We start from the raw sequence: 24,496 nt of genomic DNA, 5'->3' as shown, positions 1-24,496 counted from the left end.
CCCATCTCTACTAAAAATTAAAAAAATTAGCCAGGCGTGGTGGCAGGCGCCTGTAATCCCAGCTACTAGGGAGGCTGAGACATGAGAATCGCTTGGCCCCCAGAAGCAGAGGTTGCAGTGAGCTGAGATCCTAGCTACTAGGGAGGCTGAGACATGAGAATCGCTTGAACCCGAGAAGTGGAGGTTTCAGTGAGCCGAGATCGCACCACTGGACTCCAGCCTGGGCGACAGAGCAAGACTCCGTCTTGGAAAAAAAAAAAAAAAAAGTCAGATTATAAAGTAGGAGAATACCATTCATAACCCTATCACACAGGGAAAATGAAATAACCTGCTTAAGCACAAATAAACATGCATTAGTTGTATTTCAACAATGAAAAAACCACAATGGAACCATATTGTAGATTATGGGTAGTTTTCTTTGTGTTTTTTAATTAAAAAAATTTAAATAGCTTCCTTGAGGTATAATTTATATACCATAAAATTTGTTTTAATCATACAAATAATTTTAGTAAACTGACAGTTTTGCAACCATTACTACAATCCAATTTTAGATCATTTCATTACCCCTAAAATATATTTATTTATTTATTTATTTAAACATTTTTATTATTTGGAGAGAGTCTTGCTCTGTTACCAGGCTGGAGTGCAATGGTGAGATCTTGGCTCACTGCAACCTCTGCCTCTGGGGTTCAAGTGATTCTCTTGCCTCAGCCTCCCAAGTAGCTGGGACTACAGGCGCGTGCCACCATGCCCAGTTTATTTTTTGTATTCTTAGTAGAGACGGGGTTCCACCATGTTGGCCAGGCTGGTTTCGATCCCTTGACCTCAAGATCCACCTGCCTCGGCCTCCCAAAGTGTTGGGATTATGGGTGTAAGCCACAGCACCCGGCCTTATTTATTTATTTTTGGAGATGGGGTCTCACTCTGTTGCCCAAGCTGGACTGCAATGGTTTGATCATAGCTTACTGCAGCCTCAAACTCCTGGGCTCAAGCCATCCTCCCACCTCAGCCTCCCAAGTAGCTGGGATTACAGGCACAAGCTACCATGCCTGTCTTCCGAAAGAATATTTTATATGCATTTACACTTACGCCCAGTATCTACCTCTGGTTACTGGCAACTGGCTAATCTAATTTCTGTCTCTATTGATTTTGTCTCATGTGAACATTTCATATAAATGAGGTTATACCATAGGTAGTCTTTTGAATCTGGCTTCTTCTACATAGCATAATGTTTTCAAGGTTCATCCATGGTGTAGTATATATCATTACTTCATTCCCTTTGATGGCTCAATAATATTCCATTGTATGGATGTATCACAGTTTGTTCATTCATTCACCTGTTGATGGACATTTGAATTGTTTCAGATAAATAATGCTGGGCTGGGCACGGTGGCTCATGCCTGTAATCCCAGCACTTTGGGAGGCCAAGGCGGGCAGATCACCTTAGGTCAGGCATTCAAGACCAGCCTGGCCAACATGGTAAAACCCCATATCTACTAAAAATACAAAAACTAGGCTGGGTGTGGTGGCTAAGGCCTGTAATCCCAGCACTTTGGGAGGCCGAGGCGGGCAGATCACCTGAGGTCAGGAGTTCGAGACCACCCTGACCAACATGGAGAAACCCCATCTCTACTAAAAATACAAAAATTAGCCGGGTGTGGTGGCACATGCCTGTAATCCCAGTTACTCAGGAGGCTGAGGCAGGAGAATTGCTTTAACTGAGGAGGTGGAGATTGCGGTAAGCCGAGATCGTGCCATTGCACTCCAGCCTGAGCAACAAGCGTGAAACTCCGTCGCAAAAAAAAAAAAAAAAAAAAATTAGCTGAGTGTGGTGGCAGGCGCCTGTAATCCCAGCTACTCAGGAGGCTGAGGCAGGGAGAACTGCTTGAGCCCAAGAGGCAGAGGTTGCAGTGAGCCGAGATCGTGCCCCTGCACTCCAGCCTGGGCAACAGCGAGACTCTGCTTAAAAAAATAATGCTGTTGTTGAATCGACAAATGGGATCTCATTAAACTAAAGAGCTTCTGCACAGCAAAAGAAACTATCATCAGAGTGAACAGGCAACCTACACAATGGGAGAAAATTTTTGCAACCTACTCATCTGACAAAGGGCTAATATCCAGAATCTACAATGAACTCAAACAAATTTACAAGAAAAAAACAAACAACCCCATCAAAAAGTGGGCAGAGGACATGAACAGACACTTCTCAAAAGAAGACATTTATGCAGCCAAAAAACACATGAAGAAATGCTCCTCATCACTGGCCATCAGAGAAATGCAAATCAAAACCACAGTGAGATACCATCTCACACCAGTTAGAATGGCCATCATTAAAAAATCAGGAAACAACAGGTGCTGGAGAGGATGTGGAGAAATAGGAACACTTTTACACTGTTGGTGGGACTGTAAACTAGTTCAACCATTGTGGAAGTCAGTGTGGCGATTCCTCAGGGATCTCGAACTAGAAATACCATTTGACCCAGCCATCCCATTACTGGGTATATACCCAAAGGACTATAAATCATGCTGCTATAAAGACACATGCACACGTATGTTTATTGCGGCACTATTCACAATAGCAAAGAGTTGGAACCAACCCAAATGTCCAACAACGATAGACTGGATTAAGAAAATGTGGCACATATACACCATGGAATACTATGCAGCCATAAAAAATGATGAGTTCGTGTCCTTTGTAGGGACATGGATGAAACTGGAAAACATCATTCTCAGTAAACTATCGCAAGGACAAAAAACCAAACACCGCATGTTCTCACTCATAGGTGGGAATTGAACAATGAGAACTCATGGACACAGGAAGGGGAACATCACGCTCCGGGGACTGTTGTGGGGTGGGGGGAGGGGGGAGGGACAGCATTAGGAGATACACCTAATGCTAAATGACGAATTAATGGGTGCAGGAAATCAACATGGCACATGGATACATATGTAACAAACCTGCACATTGTGCACATGTACCCTAAAACCCTAAAGTATAATAAAAAAAAAAAAAAAAAAATGCTGTTATACGTTTTAATGTACGAGTTTTTGCATGCGCGTATGTTTTCACTTCTCTGAGGAAGAGACCTAGTATTGAAATTATTGGGTCATATGTTAAGTTTTCCACAATTTTACATACCCATCAGCAATATACGAGAGTTCTGGTTTCTTCACATCCTAGTCAATACTTGCCATTGTCTATCTTTTTGATCACAGGTATCCTAGTGAGAGTGAAGCAATAGCTTATTATGTTTTTTATTTGTATTTCTCTAATGAGTAAATACACTGAACATCTTTTGGCTATTTGAATATTTTCTTCGGTAAAATGTCTATTCAAATTTTGTTTTGTTTTTTTTGACAGGGTTTTGCTCTGTCTCCCAGGCTGGAGTGCAGTGGCGCCATCTCAGCTCACTGCAGCCTCCCAGGTTCAAGTGATCCTTCCACCTCAGCCTCCTGAGTAGCTGGGACTACAGGTGCACACCACTACACTTGGCTAATTTTTAAATTATTTACAGAGATGGGGTCTCCCTATATTGCCCAGGCTGGTCTTGAACTCCTGGGTTCAAGATATCCTCCTGCCTCAGCCTCTCAAAGTGCTGAGATTGTAGGTGTAAGCCACCATGCCCAGCCATATTAAACCCATTTTTTCAATTGGGTTATCTTTTCATCATTAAATTGTAAGAGTTGTTTATATATTCTGGATACCAATCAGATATACCTTGATCAAATATGTGATTTTCAAATATTTTCTCACAAAATGTTTTGGCTTGTATTTTCATTTTCTTTTTTTTTTTTTTTTGAGACAGAGTCTCGCCGTCACCCAGGCTGGAGTGCAGTGGCGCGATCTTGGCTCACTGCAGGCTCCGCCCCCCGGGGTTCACACCATTCTGCCTCAGCCTCCTGAGTAGCTGGGACTACAGGTGCCTGCCACCTCACCCGGCTAATTTTTTGTAATTTTAGTAGAGATGGGGTTTCACTGTGTTAGCCAGGATGGTCTTGATCTCCTGACCTTGTGATCTGCCCACCTTGGCCTCCCAAAGTGCTGGGATTACAGGCGTGAGCCACCGCGCCCGGCAGTATTTTCATTTTCTTTTCTTTTTTTCTTCTCTTTTTTTTTTTCTTTTTTTTTGAGATGGAGTCTCACCTTGTCGCCTAGGCTATAGTGTGGTGGCGCCATCTTGGCTCACTGCAACCTGCACCTCCAGGTTTCAAGTGATTCTCCTGCCTCAGCCTCCCGAGTAGCTGGGATTACAGGCACCCACCACCACGCCTGGCTAATTTTTGTATTTTTAGTAGAGACGGAGTTTCGCCAAGTTGGCCAGGCTGGTCTCGAACTCCTGACATCAGGTGATCTGCCCACCTCGGCCTCCGAAAGTGCTGGGATTACGGGCATGAGACACCGCGTCAGGAGGTATATTCATTTTCTTAATGGTATCTTTTGAAGACACAAAAGTTTTGAATTTTGGTGAAGTCCAGTTTGTCAGTTTTTTTCCTTTCATCACTTTTGCTTTGTTTTTTCTCAGATGGAGTCTCGCTCTGTGGCCCAGGCTAGAGTGCAGTGGTGTGATCATGCCTCACTGCAACCTCTGCTTCCCCAGTTCAAGCAATTTTCCTGCCTCAGCCTCCTCAGTAGCTGGGATTACAGGCGCAGGCTGCCACGCCTGGCTAATTTTTTGTATTTTAGTAGAGATGGGGTTTCACCGTGTTGCCCAGGCTGGTCTCGATCTCCTGAGCTCAGGCAGTCTACCCACCTCCGTCTCCCAGCATGCTAGGATTACAGGCATGAGCCACTGCGCTGGGCCCACTTTTGCTTTTGGTGTTATGCCTAAGAAGTCTTTGCCCAACCCTGACATGTTTTAGAACTGCCCCTCCCCCCACTTACCAATATGTCTTGGACGTATTTCTGTTTCAGTAAATACAGATCTGCATCATCGTCTTTATGGCTTCCATGTCTGGAAAAAGAAGAGAGAAAGGAGACAACAAAGCCAGGCTACTTGAAATATCCAGTACAAATTTGTTCATTCTTGGGGCCTTCCTGTGTCTATTTTTTTTTTTTTCTTGAGGCAGAGTCTCACTCTGTCACCCAGGCTAGAGTGCAGTGGCACCATCTCGGATCACTGCAACCTCTGCCTCCAGGGTTCAAGCGATTCTCTAGCCTCAGCCTCCCAAGTAGCTGGAATTAAAGGCACCCACCACCCTGCCCAGCTAATTTTTGTATTTTAGTAGAGACAGGGTTTCACCATGTTGGTCAGGCTGGTCTCGAACTCCTGACCTCAAGTGATCTGCCTCGGCCTCCCAAAGTGCTGGGATTACAGGCATGAGCCGCTGCGCCCAGACTTTTTTTTTTCTTGAGACGGAGTCTCCCTCTGCTGCCCAGACTAGAGTACAATGGCGCAATCTCAGCTCACTGCAAGATCTGCCTCCTGGGTTTTAAGAGATTCTCCTGCTTCAGCCTCCTGAGTAGCTGAGATGGCAGACATGGGCCACAATCTCAAAAATTAGCCTGGTTAATTTTTGTATTTTTAGTAGGGACAGGGTTTCACCATGTTGGTCAGGCTGGTCTTGAACCACTGACTTCATGATGCACCTGCCTCTGCCTCCCAAAGTGCTGGGATTACAGGTGTGAGCCACCGCGCCTGGCCACTTTTTTTTTTTTTTGAGATGGAGTTTTGCTTTTTTTGCCCAGGCTGGAGTGCAATGGCATGATCTTGGCTCACTGCTACCTCCGCCTCCTGGGTTCAAGTGATTATCCTGCCTCAGCCTCCTGAGTAGCTGGGATTACAGGTGCGCACCACCATGCCCGGCTAATTTTGCATTTTTAGTAGAGAAGGGGTTTCACCATGTTGACCAGGCTGGTCTCGAACTCCTGACCTGAGGTGGTCCGCCCACCTTGGCCTCCCAAAGTGCTGAGATTATAGACGTGAGCCACTGTGCAGGGCCCGTCTCTATTTTTGGTGGTCTCCTGTCTGGTACCTCTTCTGTGGTTTGTGAATAAAAACTTTACTAGGCTATTAACTTCATCACAATATTTTATGTCTTAATACCTTCGTCACGCTGGGTGCGGTGGCTCACGCCTGTAATCCAAGCACTTTGGGAAGCCAAGGCGGGCGGATCACGAGGTCAGGAGATGGAGACCATCCTGGCTAACACAGTGAAACTCCGTCTCTACTAAAAATACAAAAAATTAGCTGGGCGTGGTGGCGGGCGCCTGTAGTCCCAGCTACTCGGGAGGCTGAGGCAGGAGAATGGCATGAACCCAGGAGGTGGAGCTTGCAGTGAGCGGAGATGGTGCCACTGCACTCCAGCCTGGGCGACAGAGCAAGACTGGGTCTCAAAAAAAAAGAAAAAAAAAATAATACCTTGGTCACACAGATTCCTAGTGCCGAATTTTCTGTGGGCTTACATTCCTCCTTCACAGATTCCAGTAATAGGATGCTTATAAAGAACATATATTCCCCTGTAATTTGGGATTTGACAGCTGCTTCTTCCTGCATCTACTTCAGTCTCTAGAACTGGACAGGACCTTGGGAATGATTCAGCTCCAGTTTATATATTAAAATACAAATATGGGTCAGGCACGGTGGCTCACACCTATAAATCTCAGTGCTTTGGGAGGTGGAAGGAAGAGAATCACTTGAGGCCAGGAGTTTGAGACCAGCCTGAGTAACATAGGAAGCCCCTGTCTCCACAAAAAATTTTAAAAATTGGGGCCAGGCTTGGTGGCTCATGCTTGTAATCCCAGCACTTTGGGAGGCCGAGGTGGGCAGATCACGAGGTCAGGAGATCGAGACCATCCCGGCTTACACGTTGAAACCCGGTCTCTACTAAAAATACAAAAAAATTAGCCGGACATGGTGACAGGCGCCTGTAGTCTCAGCTACTTGGGAGGCTGAGGCAGGAGAATGGCATGAACCCGGTAGGCGGAGCTTGCAGTGAGCTGAGATCGCGCCACTGCACTCCAGCCTGGGTGACAGTTCGAGACTCCGTTTCAAAAAAAAAAAAAAATTAGGCATGGTAGCACATGCTTCTAGTCCCAGCTACTTGGAAGGCTGAGGCAGGAGGATCCCTTTAGCCCAGAAGCCGCAGGCTACAGTGAGCTATGACTGTGCCACTGCACTCTAGCCCAGGCAACAGAGCAAGACTCTATCTCTAAAAATTAAATAAATAAATAAAATATAAATCTGGAAAAAGATAATAAATGTTGGATAATAGCAATTGACATGCATGTTTTAATGGAAGATTGTTTTAATGGAAGATTTAAGTGGTTATCATTTATAAGTTTCCAGAATGGGATAGATGGTTGCATCCTAGCTCCTGTCAGGAGTATTCACTGGTTTCACAGGTAGGGTATGAGGTGGTGTGTAAAGCTAGAAGCTTCTTTTGGAAGTAATTTTCAGACAGAGAATACTAATGGAGAAATTTCAGACTGAGGGAAAAGGCCTGGGAGAGAGGTCTCAGAATTAGAGCTCCAAGGGCAGATTCCAGGATTTCAGAACTCAGTGCTGAAAACACCAAACTGCTGAAAGAGGTGGCCACAGTACAACCATTTTGATGAGAAGCTGAACAGGATGACCATGCCTCTTTGGAGAAATAATCCCCTAGGTCTGGAGGCGGCCCAGGATCCTGAAGGTGAGTACCAGTGCTGGTGGAAAATAAGGAGCATTCAAAGGGGTCTTTAACTTGTTAACATGGAAAACAATAGCAATGTACTGCTGGGGCCCCCTGCTGTGTGTATAGAATATACTGGAAGACTAAGACATGGAGATACCAGCTGGGAGCTAATGTAGAGATTCAGACTTGAGGTGAAGGGCTGGCCTTAGGGTGCACGTGGGTGTGTAGGAAGAACTTTTGCTCAGCAGGCCTTAGGGATACATTTGTTGTGCAGGTGCAGAGGACACAGGCATGGCTGGGGCGGGAGTTCAGGATGAGATCCCTGGGACAGGCTGTAAGATGATCCAGACAGGTTGGTTTTTTTTTGTTTTTTTGTGTGTGTGTGTGTTTAGAGGTATAATGACATACAGTAAAATGCACAGATATGAAGTGTAGAATGAGTTTTGATAAATGTCTACATCTGTGTAACCACCCCCCCCAACCCCAGTTTTTTAATATATATGTTTCTTTTTAAGTTTGAGTTTCCCGTGCCTGCAGAGTCTAAGTTTAAGCGGCCTGACAGGCAAGAAGCTATATGCACCTGAAGTGAACGGGAACACGGGCTGGAACAGTGGATCGTAAAGTTATCTGGTGCGAAGGAAGTAGAAGTCTTGTGAGCAAATGAACACAGATGCAGGAAGGGATAAACGGAGAACAGAAAGTTCCAACCTTTGAAATTTTTGAAGTGCTTGTGCCCTACACACTGAGGATCTTATTTGCCGTATATAGGGCAAATCTCATTTACCCTATAAATTTCGCAGGCCTTCCACCTCACATTTAATTCTCTTAAGCGAGAAAAAAAATTTTTTTTCTGACTAGGCTGCTGCCAAGGTCGGCTCTATCAAATCTGGTGCGTCTTTCTGGGGGAAAGGGAGCTAGAGGACCCCGTAGGGTGGTTTGCACCTCCTCTAAGCATGCAAGCACGGCTCTGGTCTTGACCTGGGGAGCCCAGCTTTCTCGGTGCACCGTGCTTTGGCAACCAGGTCTTGGCGCCTCCAAGAGCGGGGGGAGGGGTGCCACACGATTCCCGGGCCGCTCTGTATCTCTCTGCGCTTGCAGGGACCCTGCAGCAAAGCCCTGGATGTTTGCAGCCGGTGCAAGTTTGCAAACAGCTGGAGAGCGGTGGCTGGAGTGGGGGGCGTTGGGCGTGGCCACACTCCCTCCCAGGCAGTCCCGGGAATGTTCTGAAAAGTATCCAAAAGTTCTGAGTCGCGCGCGCGCGCGCCAAAAGAAAAGGCACAACCCCCCACCACTCCGGGCGTGGCGTGTCCAGACCTCGCCACTTCAGCTGCACCTCCGGCTGCAGCGCACACGTCTCCTGCGCCGCCTCCTCCGGAGCCTCGCTGTCCGTCGGGTTCATCCCTTACAGCAGTCTCCAGGCGAGAGAGGCGGCCAGAGTGCTCACACATCTCCTAGGGGCACCATGCCCAACGACGAGGCATTCAGCAAGCCCTCTACACCGTCGGAAGCCCCTCACGTCCCCGGGGCACCGCCGCAGGGCAAAGCCGGGGGCTTTGGCAAAGCGTCTGGGGCGCTAATGGGGGCAGCCGGCTGCTCCAGCGCCGGGGGCAGCAGCGGCGGAGGCGGCTCCGGCTCGGGGGCGTCGGGCCTGGGTGCCGGGAGCAAGAAGTCCCCGCGGCTGCCCAAGTGCGCACGCTGCAGGAACCACGGCTACGCGTCGCCGCTCAAGGGCCACAAGCGCTTCTGCATGTGGCGGGACTGCCAGTGCAAGAAGTGCAACCTGATCGCCGAGAGGCAGCGCGTGATGGCCGCGCAGGTGGGTGCGGGCGTCCGGGAGCCGGGGTTCAGCCCTAGGGTTTTTGTTTTTTTTTTTTTTTTGATGGAGTCTCGCTCGGTTGCCCAGGCTGGAGTGTAGTGGCGCGATCTCGGCTCACTGCAATCTCCGCCTCCCGGGTTCACGCAATTATCCTGTCTCAGCCTCCCAAGTAGCTGGTAGTATTGGTGCACGCCACCATGCTCGGCTAATTTTTGCATTTTTAGTAGAGACGGGGGTTGCACCATATTGGTCAGACTGGTCTCGAACTCGTGACCTCAGGTGATCCACCCGCCTCGGCCTCCCAAAGTGCTGGGATTACAGGCGTGGGCCACCGCTCCCGGCGGGGCCCGAGGTTTTTGAATGAAGTCCCCCCAGCAAGGCCGTCGCCATGCGGGTCTTGGGTTGTGGAGAGATGCTGCGAGTACCGCCGACGGCCGCGGCGCTTGGGGTCCTGGGCTGCGGGCCACGCTACAACGCCGGTCTGGGAGGGCCGGAGACGCGTCTGTGATCCAGCCCCCCGGGCAGAGTTGCGAGCTTCGCTCCGCTGGGGGTTCCCTACGATCTGTGACCTTGCCTTTCGGCGGAGTTGCGGGGTTCACCTCTACGGGAGTCCATGGGATCTCTAACTCGCGCCGCTGAAGAGAGTTGCGGGGGTTCCCTCTGCTCCCGGGTCCCTGAGGTCCCTGATCCCGCTCTCAGGGCAGGGAATTTCGGGTTTCGCCCCTCTGGGCTTCCCCGCAATCCCAGAGCCCGCGCTCCAACAGAGTTGGCGGGGTTTATTGCGCCAGAGGAGCCTTCAGGATCCTCGCTCCCGCCCTCCGAGGTGAGGGTAGTGGGGAGGGTTCGACTCCAAGGGAATCCCCGGGATCTCTAGCCCCGTTCCCCCAGCAGAGAATTGCGGAATTCTTTCCGCTTCAGGGTCCCAAGATCTCCGACCGTGCCTTGGGAACTGAGGGTTTCGCGGTTAGATTTCCTCGAGCGTCCGAAATCTCTGACTCTCCCTCCTTGCTGAGTTGCACTTAAATTAGAGAGGATCTTGGAGGGCGCCAGCGCTGGCCGCTCGGTTAGGGGGAAAGGGAGACTCGGCTGGGCTGCTGCTTACTCGGGTAACCCGTCGGAAAGCCTGTGTTGTCTTTCTGGAAAAGTCGCTGCAATGGACGCAGCGTTGCGTCGTCTTCCCTGTGCGCCTGGCGCACTTTTTGTCTTCGCCCCCCGTGGATGGAGCCTGAGCGCCTCAGCCATTTTGAGAACTCTGGAAATTTTATTAGCATTTTAAAATGTGCATTCTCGACCGAAGATTAAAGTGCAAATTACTTTGAAGATGTTTCAAAGCACGCTTAAGAATTTTAAAAAATATGCGCAGGTGGAAAAAAGCGCGCTAAGGTTTGAGATTTTGTCCGTCTGTGGTTTTGTTTTTTTAAAGGTTCGTAAGTCGGCTGGTAATTTCACATTTTAACGGAAAGTTAATGTCGTTAGCGTTCTAAAAGGATTTTTAGAAGGCAGTAATCCACGTTATTTCCAGTTAAAAGTTGTTTCATCTTTTTAAGGCAGGTTATTTAAAATGAAAAGATAACAAAGAAATGTTTGCTAACGATGTGCTACTTTTGATTAGGAACGTGTAAATATCCTCCATTGACAACAAATGCCCGAAGGTTATATGCGTTTATATAATACATCAGATTTTTACAAATGTGTTTTATACTAAACGTATTTTGGCTTCACAGATGGCGAGTGCAGTCATGAAAATAGATATTGTTTTGCTTAATTTCTTAATAGATTTTTTAAGCTTAATCTATAGTGGATGAAAAGAATACACTGGGTATGGCAGTAAAATGCGTCACAATGAGTTTACTGAAAAAAATTAATGGATTTTAAATTATACTCTGGGTAGAAAAATACTCTAAACATTTAGTTGTTGGCTTAAATATTTAGTGTGGAGAACATGCTTGGGGGATTTCTCAAAATGTAGTAAAAATATTCTAGTAGAGGAATTAATTTTGAATAACCTTTATTAGTAGAGGAGGCTGCTTACACCGTTAAAAACAAAAGCAACTCAAGGTCACTTAGAATGGGAAACTTCAGTATTTTCTACACCGGAAGGTGTGTACTGTGCCAGATGAATCCTTAAAAATCCATAAAACAACTACTTTTAGTCATTTTTAAATAGTTTGAAATTGATCTTATGTATGATTAAAAAACAATTGTATAGTTGCGTTTTTAATCAATTGTTATCCCCTTTCCTTTTTATATAATATTTCCTAAGAAACCTTGAGAGATGGTCCTTAGCGTAGGAGTAGATACTTGGGCATTTTGGATATGCATCGGGTTTGTGTAAGGGTGTGAGTATGCACTGACATACTTCAGAGGTTTGCAGGGGTTTAAAACTTGTTTCTGGTCAGATTCATTGATGTTCTCTTTCTAAGCCTCTTGCTTAGTAATAGGAAATCCAAGATTTAAGCTTAATTATTTAATCTTAAGTAATTAATTATTTAAGGTGAATTTTTCTAAGTCGAAGACTTTTTTTGGCTATGAGGAAAATTACTTCCCAATTAATCAGCTTTCTATGTTTGGACTGTAGTTTTCCTAAAGCAATATATAAATTGTCGTTGTTTTTCTTCCTTTCTTTTTTTTTTTTTTGAGACAGGAGTCACGCTCTGTCCCCTAGGCTGGAGTGCAGTGGCACAATCTCGGCTCACTGCAACCTCCGCCTCCCGGGTTCAAGCGATTCTTCTGCCTTGGCCTCCCGAGTAGCTGGGACTACAGGTGCACGCCACCACACCCGGTTAATTTTTGTATTTTTAGTAGATATGGGATTTCAGCATATTGGCCAGGCTGGTCTCAAACTTCTGACCTCAGGTGATCCACCCGCCTTGGCTTCCCAAAGTGCTGGGATTACAGGCGTGAGCCACTGCGCCCCGCCTGTAGTTGTGTTTTTTAATAGAACGTTTTGATTTCACCTTTGGCTTATATTTGGGCAGCTCTGCGGTGTGGGTGCTTCACTGTCAATTCATGAGCACCATACCTTAGTTTGAACAGAAAGTCTTTGTTACATGTAGTAAGCAAAAATACAATTAATTTTCTTTAAACCTGTTTTTTTCAATCTTATTATTTATTTATTTATTTTTTTGAGATGGAGTCTTGCTCTATTGCCCAGGCTGGAGGGCAGTGGCTCAATTTCGGCTCATTGCAATCTCCGCCTCCTGGGTTCAAGTAATTCTCCTCTTGGCCTCCTGAGTACCTGGGATTACAGGCGCACACCACCATGCCTGGCTAGTTTTTGTATTTTTAGTAGAGACAAGGTTTCACCATATTGGTCAGGCTGGTCTCGAGATCCTGACTTCAGATGATACACCTGCCTCAGCCTCCCAAAGTGATGGGATTACAGGTGTGAGCAACCCCACCTGGCCTTTTTTCAATCTTTAACAGTGTTATTTAAAAGAAGATAAATTGAAGAGGGACCATGAAGAGCTTCTTGGGTATGTCAGGTCCTTTCCAGTCCCCAGTTCTGGCTCTCTCCTTCCTGTCTGTCTGGAATATCACACACCTGTCTTCTCCCTTCCTCCCTGCCTTCAGCCTCTTCTTCCTTCAGGGACTTCAACACCAGATTCCAGCCCGTTTCCCCACTGCTTCTCCCATATGCTCCCTCCACCCCAGGAATCAGGGCTCTGCAGGCTTTCCTAAGCAGCCCCTGCCTTTCCTGCCCACCCTGTTCCATATTATTCCAGTATGTTCTGCCCCTTTATCCTTGCCTGTCCAAGTCCTCCTCATCCTATTCTTCAAGGTTCTGTCCAAATACTACTGCTGGCTGATTTTAACATGTTAAAGACATTTCTCTCTCTGACTTTCTTCTGTAGGAGTGAAAGGTACTTCTGTGTACCACTCTTGTGGTGTTTGTCACAGTTTGCCTTGTGTTGTGGTTGCGTCTTTCTTTGCCTCCTGTTTCGGTGCCTTTTTTTTTTTTTTTTTTTTTGGAGACGTAGTCTTGCTTTGTCGCCTAGGCTGGGGTGCAGTGTCGCGATCTCGGCTCACTGCAACCTGTGCCTCCTGGGTTCAAGCGATTCTCCTGCCTCAGCCTCCGGAGTAGCTGGGACTACAGGTGGGCCAACATGCCCGGCTAATTTTTGTATTTTTTTTAGTGGAGATGGGGTTTTACCATGTTGGCCAGGCCGATCTCGAACTCCTGACCTCCGGTGATCGGCCCACCTCCGCCTCCAGAAGTGCTGGGATTATAGGTGCGAACCACCACTCCTGGCCCTGTTTCATCTGTTAAACAGTAAGTAACGTAGGATGCAATCTGCTCTTACTGGTCTGTATTTTTAGTACAGTGGCCTTTTACGAGTTTGTGGAATGAAGGAGTGAGTGATCCCATTTTCCTTTCTAATCTGTCAGTGCTTCTGACCCACTCTGCTCTTCAGATTGTACTCCTCCCCTTGGCTGACTACAGTTTTTTCCTGATCCTCCCTAGCCAACCTTATTCTACACAGTCATTTGTTTAACAAGCTTTTTTGTTTGTTAAGAGACAGGGTCTTGCTCTGTCTCCGAGGTTGGAGTGCAGTGGCGCAATCATAGCCCACTGCAGCCTCAAACTCCTGGGCTTAAGTGATTCTCCTGCCTCAGGCTCCTGAGTAGATGGGATTCCAGGCATGTGCCACCATGTCTGGCAACAAGCATTTTTTAGCACCTACTGTCTGGCTCAAAACTGTTTCTCAGCTTTGCACATCATAGTTACCTGGGTGGGTTTAAGAAGAAATGGGAGATTTTCAGATCTCACCTCCAGAGCTAGTGAATCATGGTGTCTGGGATGGGTGGGGCTTCTGTGTTTTTGCAAAGCTGATTCTGGAGTGCTGAAGGATGACTCGTTGTCGTGTGCTTTCAGGTGGCCCTGAGAAGGCAGCAGGCCCAGGAAGAGGAATTGGGCATCAGCCACCCCATCCCACTGCCCAGTGCAGCCGAGCTACTTGTTAAAAGAGAGAACAATGGCAGCAACCCGTGCCTCATGACTGAGAGCAGTGGCCCCTCTCAGCCACCACCGGCCAGTGTCCCCACCACTGCAGCTTCAGGTAATCTGGAGGGGCTGGGGTTCACATGGAGGCTGGGCATGAGGGAGGAAGAAGGGCTGCAGCCACAGAAACAGGACTCCTCTGAGCTACGTACAATGTTTAGAGCTTAGAGGATTTTGTAAAGGATTCTCCCTCTGAAGGTCTGTTTTTGCCTACATCACAAAGCGGGGGCCATGAATTCTAGAAATGCAGGTTCAACTCTTTCCTGTTGATTATTAGTCAAGACTGAATCTGTATAGAGAATGGTGTCAGAGAGAGGTGAGATTGTTCAGATTTCATCTCAATCCACCCCTTCGATTTCCAGTCTTCCTTGTGGGAACTAAATATCCTTGTTTCCTAGAACTAGAAGTCCACTTCTCCACTGCATCTATTTGGGGAAAGCGTCTAGAAAGGCCAAATCCTAGCGTCAAATTTGAATGAGAGGGAAGTAACACGGGAAGGTAGGCCACGTTGGCTTGAATTCTCTCCCCTGGGTGCTAAGGAGGAATATGTTCTTTTTTACACATGTGAAACCTGAGACATAGACAGTTACGGGATTGGCCAAGTTCACTGAATTAGAAAGTATCTGAATGAGTTTATCTGTCTCCAAAGCTCAATACTCAACATGCTTACTGCACTAGGTCTCTAAATTACAGGGGTCTGGAGTTGTGCTGTCCAATATGGAAGCCCCTAGCCACATGTGGCTATTTAAATTTAAATTCATTACAATGAAATAAATGCAAACATTCAGTTTCTTTATTACACTAGCCACATTTCATGTGCTCACTAGCACATCTAAGGGCTATCATATTGGATAATGCATTTCTGTCTCTTAGAAATTCTAATTCGATGGCACTGGTCTAGAATGTGGGAGCTATGAGATATCCACCAAATAAAGTCCTGTGGAATCTTGTTGTTTCCGGCAACTAAATACACATACTATAATTCACAGAATATCTTTAAATGTCTTTAAAGTGTTCTAAGCTCCATGAAATACAGCCTAGCAGTGTGATGTCACCTTGACTAAGCTTTCACGAATTACTCCGTTTGCTGGGCTTAAGCAAGGTGTACTGAAGTCACACAACTGTATATCATTAACTAACTGTGCAGCTTTCGAGAAGTTACTTAAGCTCCCTGGGCCTTTTTTTCCTCTTTTCAAAAATGAGGAAAAGTGTTCCTGAGGGTCTTAAAGATCTTATGAATCTTGGCCATTATTAAAAAGGAAGTTAAGCAGAAAAGAAGTTAAAAAAGAAGTTAAGCACCAAAGAAAGCAGGAAGGTGTGTCTGTCTCTGTGTATTTTACTGAAGTTATTGACTATGTAATTAACAGAGGTCAAGATACTCTTTTTTCTTTGCTTGGACTGGCTGCTCATAGTAGGTCCTTATAATAGTTTCCACACCTTTCTTTCTTTCTTTTTTTTTTTTTGAGATGGAGTCTCGCACTGTTGCCCAGGCTGGAGTGCAGTGGTGTGATCTTGGCTCACTGAAGCCTCCACCTCCTGGGTTCCAGTGATTCTCCTGTCTCAGCCTCCTGAGTAGTTAGGACTACAGGCGCCGGCCACCACACCTGACTAATTTTTGTATTTTTTAGTAGAGATGGAGTTTCACCATCTTGGCTAGGCTGGCCTTGATCTCCTGACCTCAGGTGATCCACCCACCTCAGCCTCCCAAAGTGCTGGGATTACAGGCATGAGCTGCCGTGCCTGGCCAAAACTTTGGTTTTCATAGGAAGGAAGGAGTATATCAGAAATACGATCTTTACGCTTTAAGATTTTAAGATGTGTCCAAGGTTTAGTGACTAAATGATACAGGGTCACGGCTAATCTGGTGGATTTAGCTGTGGGGCTGAGATGAGAAATGGGATGTGTCACATGAGTAAAGAGGGTGAGTCCCAGTGCCAGGTTTTCCATAGGGGAGTAACTCATTTGATTTTCATAAACGTGTTAGGAGGTAGGAATTATTATCCTCATTTACAGATAGGAAAACCAAGGCTTAGTAAATGGTAAGGAGACTGCCACAGAAAAGAGCTGGCTGAGCTAGGATTTATTCCAGGCCTGTCTGGTTCCAAAACCCATGGATTTCCCATTCTACTTGACTGGGACCAGTTGCCATGTTCCCTTGGAAAATGGACACTTACGATTGTTTAGAGGCTGTGGTCTAATCCTCAGAGCAATTTAGGGCTGGTGGACAGTTAGCAACAATGTTAGGGGAAAAAGTCCCTGCCATTCTATCTTGGCACAGAAGGCAGCAGCCATGGGTCTTCCCAGGAAGAAATACAGGGAAAGGCCAGTGATGGATCAGTGTCAGTGCTGGATGTGGCACGACATCAAGGTTTGATTATAAACCCTAAGATAGTGGAGCTTTAGAGAAGGACTTTAGGCTATGCAGAGTTCAGAACGACTCTCACAAGGGTGTTTCAGAGTGGTGATAGGGAAAGTTACAAAAGGAAGCAGTGGGGGGGGCAAGATAGAGGGTTCAGGGTCAAGGAGGATTTAACCAGAGTCCCTTCCTCACCTGTGGAGTTGACAGACCTTGGAGTCATTCTACAGCCTTGAGCTAGCACTCATAGGGAAGGGGCATGTGGAAGCCTACAGTGTGCTGTGCTCGTTTGCTCAGGCACAGGTGGGCAAGTATGGCTCCAGCAGCCTTTATCTTCTGAGGACGATGGGCTCGCTCTGTCTCTCTCTCTCTCTTTTTTTTTTTGAGACGGAGTTTCCCTCTTGTTGCCCAGGCTGGAGGGCAATGGCGCGATTTTGGCTCACCGCAACCTCCGCCTCCCAGGTTCAAGGCATTCTCCTGCCTCAGCCTTTCAAGTAGCTGGGATTACAGGCATGAGCCACCTGTCTAATTTTGTATTTTTAGTAGAGACGGGGTTTCCTCCATGTTGGTCAGGCTGGTCTCTAACTCCCGACCTCAGGTGAGCCGCCTGCCTCAGCCTCCCAAAGTTCTGGGATTACAGGCGTGAGCCACCACGCCCAGCCGACAGTAGGCTCTCTGCTAACCAGCTCATCTCTGTGGGGCAGGAGCTGCAGGTTGCTGTCATTCATGGGATTTGCTACCAGACCTCCCGAGTGGGGACTGATAACTTCTGGACTGAGTTAGGATGTGAGCAAGAGGGAAATTCAAATGCCAGCAGAATTAAACTATGTAAATATAGAGGCAGAAAGGTGGAGTGTGGGAGAGTGGGGCAGAGAAAAAAACAGACTGTGGAGAGTCCTGAAGCTTGTATGCAGCAAAGGGAGCTTAATTTCTTAGATAGCTTCCTGCTAACAAATATATAGCTTATATTCATTTTTCACAGGTTGGATTTACTTAAAATAATTTCATGCAGGTAAATGGTAAACATGTATAGTGGAGTACAAAAATATATTCCATAAAAGATCATTGTTCTTCTAACCCCAACCTGCAGTTCTCTTTGTCATTCCAGAATGATTTACTGCATGTACAGGTGTATGTGTCTGTTTATCCTTTTCGTATGTGTATATAAAATATTTGTGTAATTAATATAGTGGAAGTATATTGTTCCTACTTGTGTCTAGTTAGCTTTTTTTCATTTACTACAGCTAAGAATTTTTAGTGATCTAGAATTCCACTGTACAGATGTGGAAGGCCAGCCAGGTGCCGTGGCTCATGCCTGTAATCCCAGCACTTTGGGAGGCCAAGGCGGGTGGATCACCTGAGGTCAGGAGTTCTAGACCAGTCTGGCCAACATGGCGAAACCCTGTCTCTGCTGAAAATATAAAAATTACCTGGGCATGGTGGCACACGCCTGTAATCCCAGCTACTTGAGAGGGTGAGGCAGGGGAATCTCTTGAATCTGGGAGGTGGAGGTGGCAGTGAGCTGAGATTGTGCCATTGCACTCCAGCCTGGGCGACAGAGTGAGACTCCATCTCAAAAAAAAAAAAAAGAAAGAAAGAAAAGTAGATGTGGAAGGCTGTGATTTGAAGTTATGCAGTGAGAGGTGAAAGTTGTAGGAGTTGTCAGGGAATAGTAAAACCTACCAACCTGGCATACCTTGGGGCAAGTTGCTAACTTTCTACTTTCTAATACCTGATGTCTTGTGTTTACTAGGTTAGTAGCTTAGTGAAATTTAGTCAACATTTATTTGTTTATTTATTTATTTATTTATTTATTTCTTGAGACAGAGTCTCGCTCTGTCGCCCAGGCTGGAGTGCAGTGGCGCAATCTTGGCTCACTGCAACCTCTACCTCCCGGGCTCAGACAATTCTCTCACCTCACCCTCTTCAGTAGCTGAGATTACAGGTGTGCGCGGTGATGCCCAGCTAATTTTTGTACTTTTAGTAGAGACAGGGTTTCACCATGTTAGTCAGGCTGGTCTCAAACTCCTGACCTCAAGTGATCTGTCCGCCTTGGCCTCCCAAAGTGCTGGGATTACAGGCGTGAGCCGCTGCATCCGGCCTTAGTACACTTTAAAGTCCTTGAAGTTTCTTAGTTATCTCCTTCTGTCTCCCAAAAGGGCCAAAAGCGAAGAAGAGAAATGCCCAAGAATTATTGCCAAGATTATTGGCCAAATTCTGAGGACACTTAGAAGGAAATTAAGTATTGTTTCATTTCCTGGAGAAACTGGCCTCTCTGAGGAGGATAACATATGTTAGAAGAAAGTCTCTAAAATCTTTAGCCAAAGATTGGCTAAGACTGACCAGATTAACTGGATAGTCTTTGAATAACGAGTGTAAAATATTTTTGGCGTAATTTTCTTTTATGATTGTGGGTATTACTGTGCAAAGAAATAGTCTTTTGAAGAAATTCTGTTTATTGCTGTTGCTTGTACCAGCAGGATCAGTTGTTAGCAGGTACACTTTTTTTTTTTGAGACAGTCTCTCTGTATCGCTCAGGCTGGAGTGCTGTGGTGCGATCCCGGCTCGCTGCTACCTCCGCCTCCTGGGTTCAAGAGATTCTGATGCCTCAGCCTCTTGAGCAGCTGGGATTACAGGCCCTCGCCACCACCCGTTTAATTTTTGTATTTTGGTAGAGATGGGGTTTCACCATGTTGGCCACGCTGGTGACCTCCAGCGATCCGCCTGCCTCGGCCTCCCAAAGTGCTGGGATTACAGGTGTGAGCTACCGTGCCTGGCCGCAGGTACGCTATTGATAAGCAAATAGTTTTTTCCCAGCCATTTTTGGAGTATTCACACACAAAAAAAGATAAACGTTTTTGGCTATAAATGACAAAGAATTAATGGCAAATTTACATTTTTTCCTGTGGTTTCATTTTTTGAACTTCAGCATAAAATGTACTTTTTTTTCCCAAGAGTTATTAGCTGACTTAAATCTCAGGTTTTCTTCCTCTTTGTAAATTTAGGCTCCTCTTTCATTTAATATTCTACTTTTTCTTCAACCTCCCGTGCTCCTACAGAATGCTGTTTGACACAGTACTTATGCTAAGGTCTGCATAGTTCTCTGCCTCCTTTTCTGTGCAGAAACTGTCAGATGAAGGGTTGCACTGTAGATAATTCAGTTCTGCATGTGTGTCCTTTGTAAGGACCTGAATGTTATCTCTCTTGGGGCCCTCCCTCTTGGAGCACCGGGGACTTCCATCCACACTCACATTCACCCTCCCCCAGATCAAACCGTCTTGGGGCCCCCCTGGGCAGCTCCAGCCTCTTCTGTGGCTCATGGCGCAGTTTCAATCACCTTTCCCCTGTTAGAAGGGTCGGTCAGCTCCGTGTCTAATATTGAAGGGGCCTTTCCTTCACTTTTCTTCAGCAGTTACTCCACTTGGAGATCATACAGTGAGAGAGCACACGCCAGTTGGGAAACACATTGTGCTGTATGTTTAAGTGCTTAAAAGTTCATAAAACATGAAATGTGTTCATTTGAAAATGGAATAGTGTCCCATGCAGTTTTTACAAGTAAGAGATATGGCTGGTGAATTCACAATGGAAGATACTGAGTTGTTTAAATTAAAAACAATTTTTTAGAGCAGTTTTAGTTTCACAGCAAAATTGAGAGGAAGGTACGGAGATTTTTTTATATACTACCTGCCCCCACACATGCAGAGCCTCTCCCACATTACCAGCATCCCCCATCAGAGTGGTGCATTTGCCAACATCAATGAACTTACATTGATGCATCATTGTCATCCAGAAACCCTAGTTTGCATAGGGGTTTGCTCTTGTTGATGTACTTTTTATGGGTTTGGACAAATGTGTAATAGCATGTGTCCACCATTATAGTATTCAGAGCATTGCCACCGTCCTAAAAATTCTCTGTGAGGTTATTTAAATTTAAGATAACATTTTAAGCATTTTAAGAGTTTTTTGCAAATTTTTATTTTAATTTTTATTTATTTAATTAACTTTTTTTTTTTTGAGATGAAGTCTTGCTCTTGTCGCCCAGGCTGGGGTGCAGTGGTGCGATCTCAGCTCACTGCAACCTCCGCCTCTCAGGTTCAAGAGATTTTCCTGTCTCAGCTTCCTGAGTAGCTGGGATTACAGGCATGTGCCACTACACCTGGCTAATTTTTGTATTTTAAATTAGCCACTCCCACTAATTTTTATATTTTTGGTAGAGACTGGGTTTCACCATGTTGGCCAGGTTGATCTTGAACTGCTGACCTCAGGTGCTCCGGCCGCCTCGGCCTCCCAAAATGCTGGGATTACAAGCATGAGCCACCAGGACTGGCCATTATTATTTATTTAGAGATAGGGTCTCATTCGGTCTCCCAGGCTGGAGTGTATGGCTCCATCATGGCTCACTGCATCCTCCAACTCCTAAGCTCAAGCAGTTCTCCTGCCTCAGCCTCCTGAGCAGTTAGGACTACAGGTGCACACTATCATGCCTGGCTAATTTTTAAAATTTTTCTTTTTGTGGAGACAGGGTCTTGCTTTGTTGTCCAGGCTGGTTTTGGACTCCTGGCTTCCAGCAGCCAGGAGTTGAACTCCTGCTTTAGCTCCCAAAGTGCTGGGATTACAGGTGTGAGCCTACACACTAAGCCTGTTTTTTTTTTTCAAGAGACAGAGGTTCGTTCTTTTGCCCAGGCTGGAGTGCAGTGGCACAATCATAGCTCACCATAGCCTCAAACTCCTGAACTCAAGTAATCCTCCTGCCTCAGCCTCCCAAGTAGCTGGGCCTACAGGCGTGCTACATGCCCATCTAATTTTTTTTTTTTTTGAAACACAGTCTCACTCTTGCCCAGGTTGGAGTGCAGAGGCGTGATCTTGGCTCACTGCAACCTCCACCTCCCAGGTCAGGTGATTCTCGTGTCTCAGCCTCCTGAGTAGCTGGGACTACAGGCGCATGTGACCATGCCCAGCTAATTTTTGTATTTTTAGTAGAGACAGGGTTTTGCCACGTTGGCCAGGCTGGTCTTATCTTTGGAGTTTTCTAATGTTGTAAAGAAGGAGATACTTTATTCAAATAAGCAGTTAAAGCTTTTTTTTTTTTTTTTTTTTTGAGACCGAGTCTCGCTGTGTCCCCCAGGTTGGAGTGCATGCAGTGGCGCGATCTCAGCTCACTGCAAGCTCCGCCTCCTGGGTTCACGCCATTCTCCTGCCTCAGCCTCCCAAGTAGCTGGGACTACAGGCGCCTGCCAACACGCCTGGCTAATTTTTTGTATTTTTAGTAGAAACGGGGTTTCACCGTGTTGGCCAAGATGGTCTCTCGATCTCCTGACCTCGTGATCCGCCCGTCTCGGCCTCCCAAAGTGCTGGGATTACAGGCGTGAGCCACCGCGCCCGGCCAGTAAAAGCATTTTATACAAATTGGATTGAGAGTTTATTTCTGAAAGATTCGGCCACTTAAGTGAAATGAGATCCATTTGATTTTAGATAGCTTTCAGTTACAGCTAGAATAGGAAATGATATTAGGTTAAGAAAAAGGTTTTCAGATAAAAACATTCCCAAATTTTACTTTCAGATTAAACAAATTTTCAGAGTTCCTAGCAAAACAAAACAAAACTCCTTTTTTTTTTTTTTGAGACAGAGCCTCACTCTGTCACCCAGGCTGGAGTGCAGTGGTGTGATCTCGGCTCACTGCAAGCTCCGCCTCCCGGGTTCACGCCATTCTTCTGCCTCAGCCTCCTAAGTAGCTGGGACTACAGGCGCCTGCCACCTCGCCCGGCTAAGTTTTTGTATTTTTAGTAGAGACAGGGTTTCACTGTGTTAGCCAGGATGGTCTCGATCTCCTGACCTCGTGATCCGCCCGCCTGGGCCTCCCAAAGTGCTGGGATTACAGGCGTGAGCCACTGTGCCCAGCCAAAACTCCTTAAACTGAAGCAGTAGAGGCAGAAATGAAAGAAAACGCTTAAGATTAATGGGACTGATGGTTTTTGTTTGTTTTTTGTTTTTGTTTTTATTTATTTAAATTTTTTTTGAGGCGGAGTCTCGCTCTGTCGCCCAGACTGGAGTTCAGTGGTGCAATCTGAGCTCACTGCAAGCTCCGCCTCCCGGGTTCACGCCATTCTCCTGCCTCAGCCTCCTGAGTAGCCAGGACTACAGGCGCCCGCCACCACGCCTGGCTAATTTTTTTTGTATTTTTAGTAGAGACGGGGTTTCACTGTGTTAGCCAGGATGGTCTCAATCTCCTGACCTCGTGATCCACCTGCCTCAGCCTCCCAAAGTGCTGAGATTACAGGGGTGAGCCACCACGGCTGGCCAGGGACTGATGGTTTTGATAGCCTATTTTAGATAGTGTCTCAATTTTGTTTATCTCAGGGATAGTCTTTGCTTATATGTCAAGTATAGGAGTTTAACTGATTAGATAGAAACTTTCTGTGGATAGTATTTTAATAAAGCAATTGTGAAAACAAAGTACATAGGAAGTAACCTACTGGTCTACCTTTGACTAGAAAGGAAATTTAGAAAACATCTAAAGCCAGGAAACACATAAATACAGGGGTTAAAGTTACAAATAATTTTTATAACAGCATATTAAAAAACAAAAACATTTGATTGGTTTACATCTGTTTCCCTTGTGAAAATGTAATCTTTAAGCACAAACACTGCATTTTATCCATCTCTGTATAGTACAGTATCTGGCTTTATAGTTAATGGTCAATAAACCATTGCTGAATGAATAAATGATTGTTAAATTTGAAGTTATATTTTAAAATACTAGATAAGTGATCTGAACCCACCTGTAGACACCAGAGAATAAAATTATTGATGTTCAATGTACATTTTTGTTGTGTGATATTTTAAAAATATATCTGAATTTTTTTTTCTTTTTGAGACAGGGTCTCGCCCTGTTGCCCAGGCTAGAATGCAGTGGTGCCATCTTGGCTCACTGCTGCCTTGACCTCCTGGGCTCAGCAATTCTTCCACTTCAGCCCCGAAGTACCTTGGACTACAGGCACGTGCCACCACTCCTGGCTCGTTTTAAAGATTTTTATAGAGATGGGGATCTCACTGTGTTGCCTAGGCTGGTCTCAAACTCCTGGGCTCAAGTGATCTTCTCACCTTGGCTTCCCAAAGTGCTGGGTTTATAGGCCTGAGGCAGCATGCCTGACCTCTGAATTTTTTTTTTTTTTTTGAGTTGAAGTCTTGCTCTGTCAGTCAGGCTGGAGTGCAATGGCGTGATCTCGTCTCACTGCAACCCCTGCCTCCCAGGTTGAAGCGATTCTCCTGCCTCAACCTTCCAAGTAGCTGGGATTACAGGCGCCCGCCACCATGCCCAGCAAATTTTTGTATTTTTAGTAGAGACGGGGTTTGACCATGTTGGCCAGGCTGGTCTCGAACTCCTGACCTCAGGTGATCCACCCGCCTCGGCCTCCCAAAGTGCTGGGATTACAGGCGTGAGCCACCGTGCCCGGTGACCTCTGAATTTTTAAGGTGGTTAAAAATTCAAATGTAGTTTAACAACTTAAGATGTAATTCATATACCAGGTAATTAATTTGTCTCAAGTGTACAATTCAGTGTTTTTTAGTAAATTCACAGGGTTGTACCACAGTCACAAGAATCTTGTTTTGGAACATTTTAGTCACTCTCCGTGTACTCTTCACTCCAGCCCTAGGCAGACACTAATATATTTTCTGTCTCTACAGAGGTGTCTATTCTGGAAATTTTGTA

The 24,496-nt window shown here is 46.0% G+C and overlaps 1 protein-coding gene across 2 annotated transcripts in view; it reads left to right on the top strand.

Moving 5' to 3' along the window:
* The first annotated feature begins 8,924 nt into the window (after positions 1-8,924).
* DMRT1 (doublesex and mab-3 related transcription factor 1) overlaps positions 8,925-24,496 on the top strand; it is a 128,865-nt gene continuing 113,293 nt past the window's right edge. For both annotated transcript variants that reach the window (XM_055294373.1, XM_055294372.1), the window contains exons 1-2: positions 8,925-9,427; positions 14,304-14,487. In XM_055294373.1, the coding sequence (XP_055150348.1) occupies positions 9,074-9,427; positions 14,304-14,487 (538 nt within the window). In that variant the 5' untranslated portion in view covers positions 8,925-9,073. The remainder of the gene's footprint in view (positions 9,428-14,303; positions 14,488-24,496) is intronic.

Source organism: Symphalangus syndactylus, chromosome 9 (assembly GCF_028878055.3).
Source record: "Symphalangus syndactylus isolate Jambi chromosome 9, NHGRI_mSymSyn1-v2.1_pri, whole genome shotgun sequence".
Lineage (NCBI taxonomy): Eukaryota > Metazoa > Chordata > Mammalia > Primates > Hylobatidae > Symphalangus > Symphalangus syndactylus.
The sequence above is the reverse complement of the archived record's forward strand: the minus strand, read 5'-3'. Positions and strand labels throughout refer to the sequence as shown.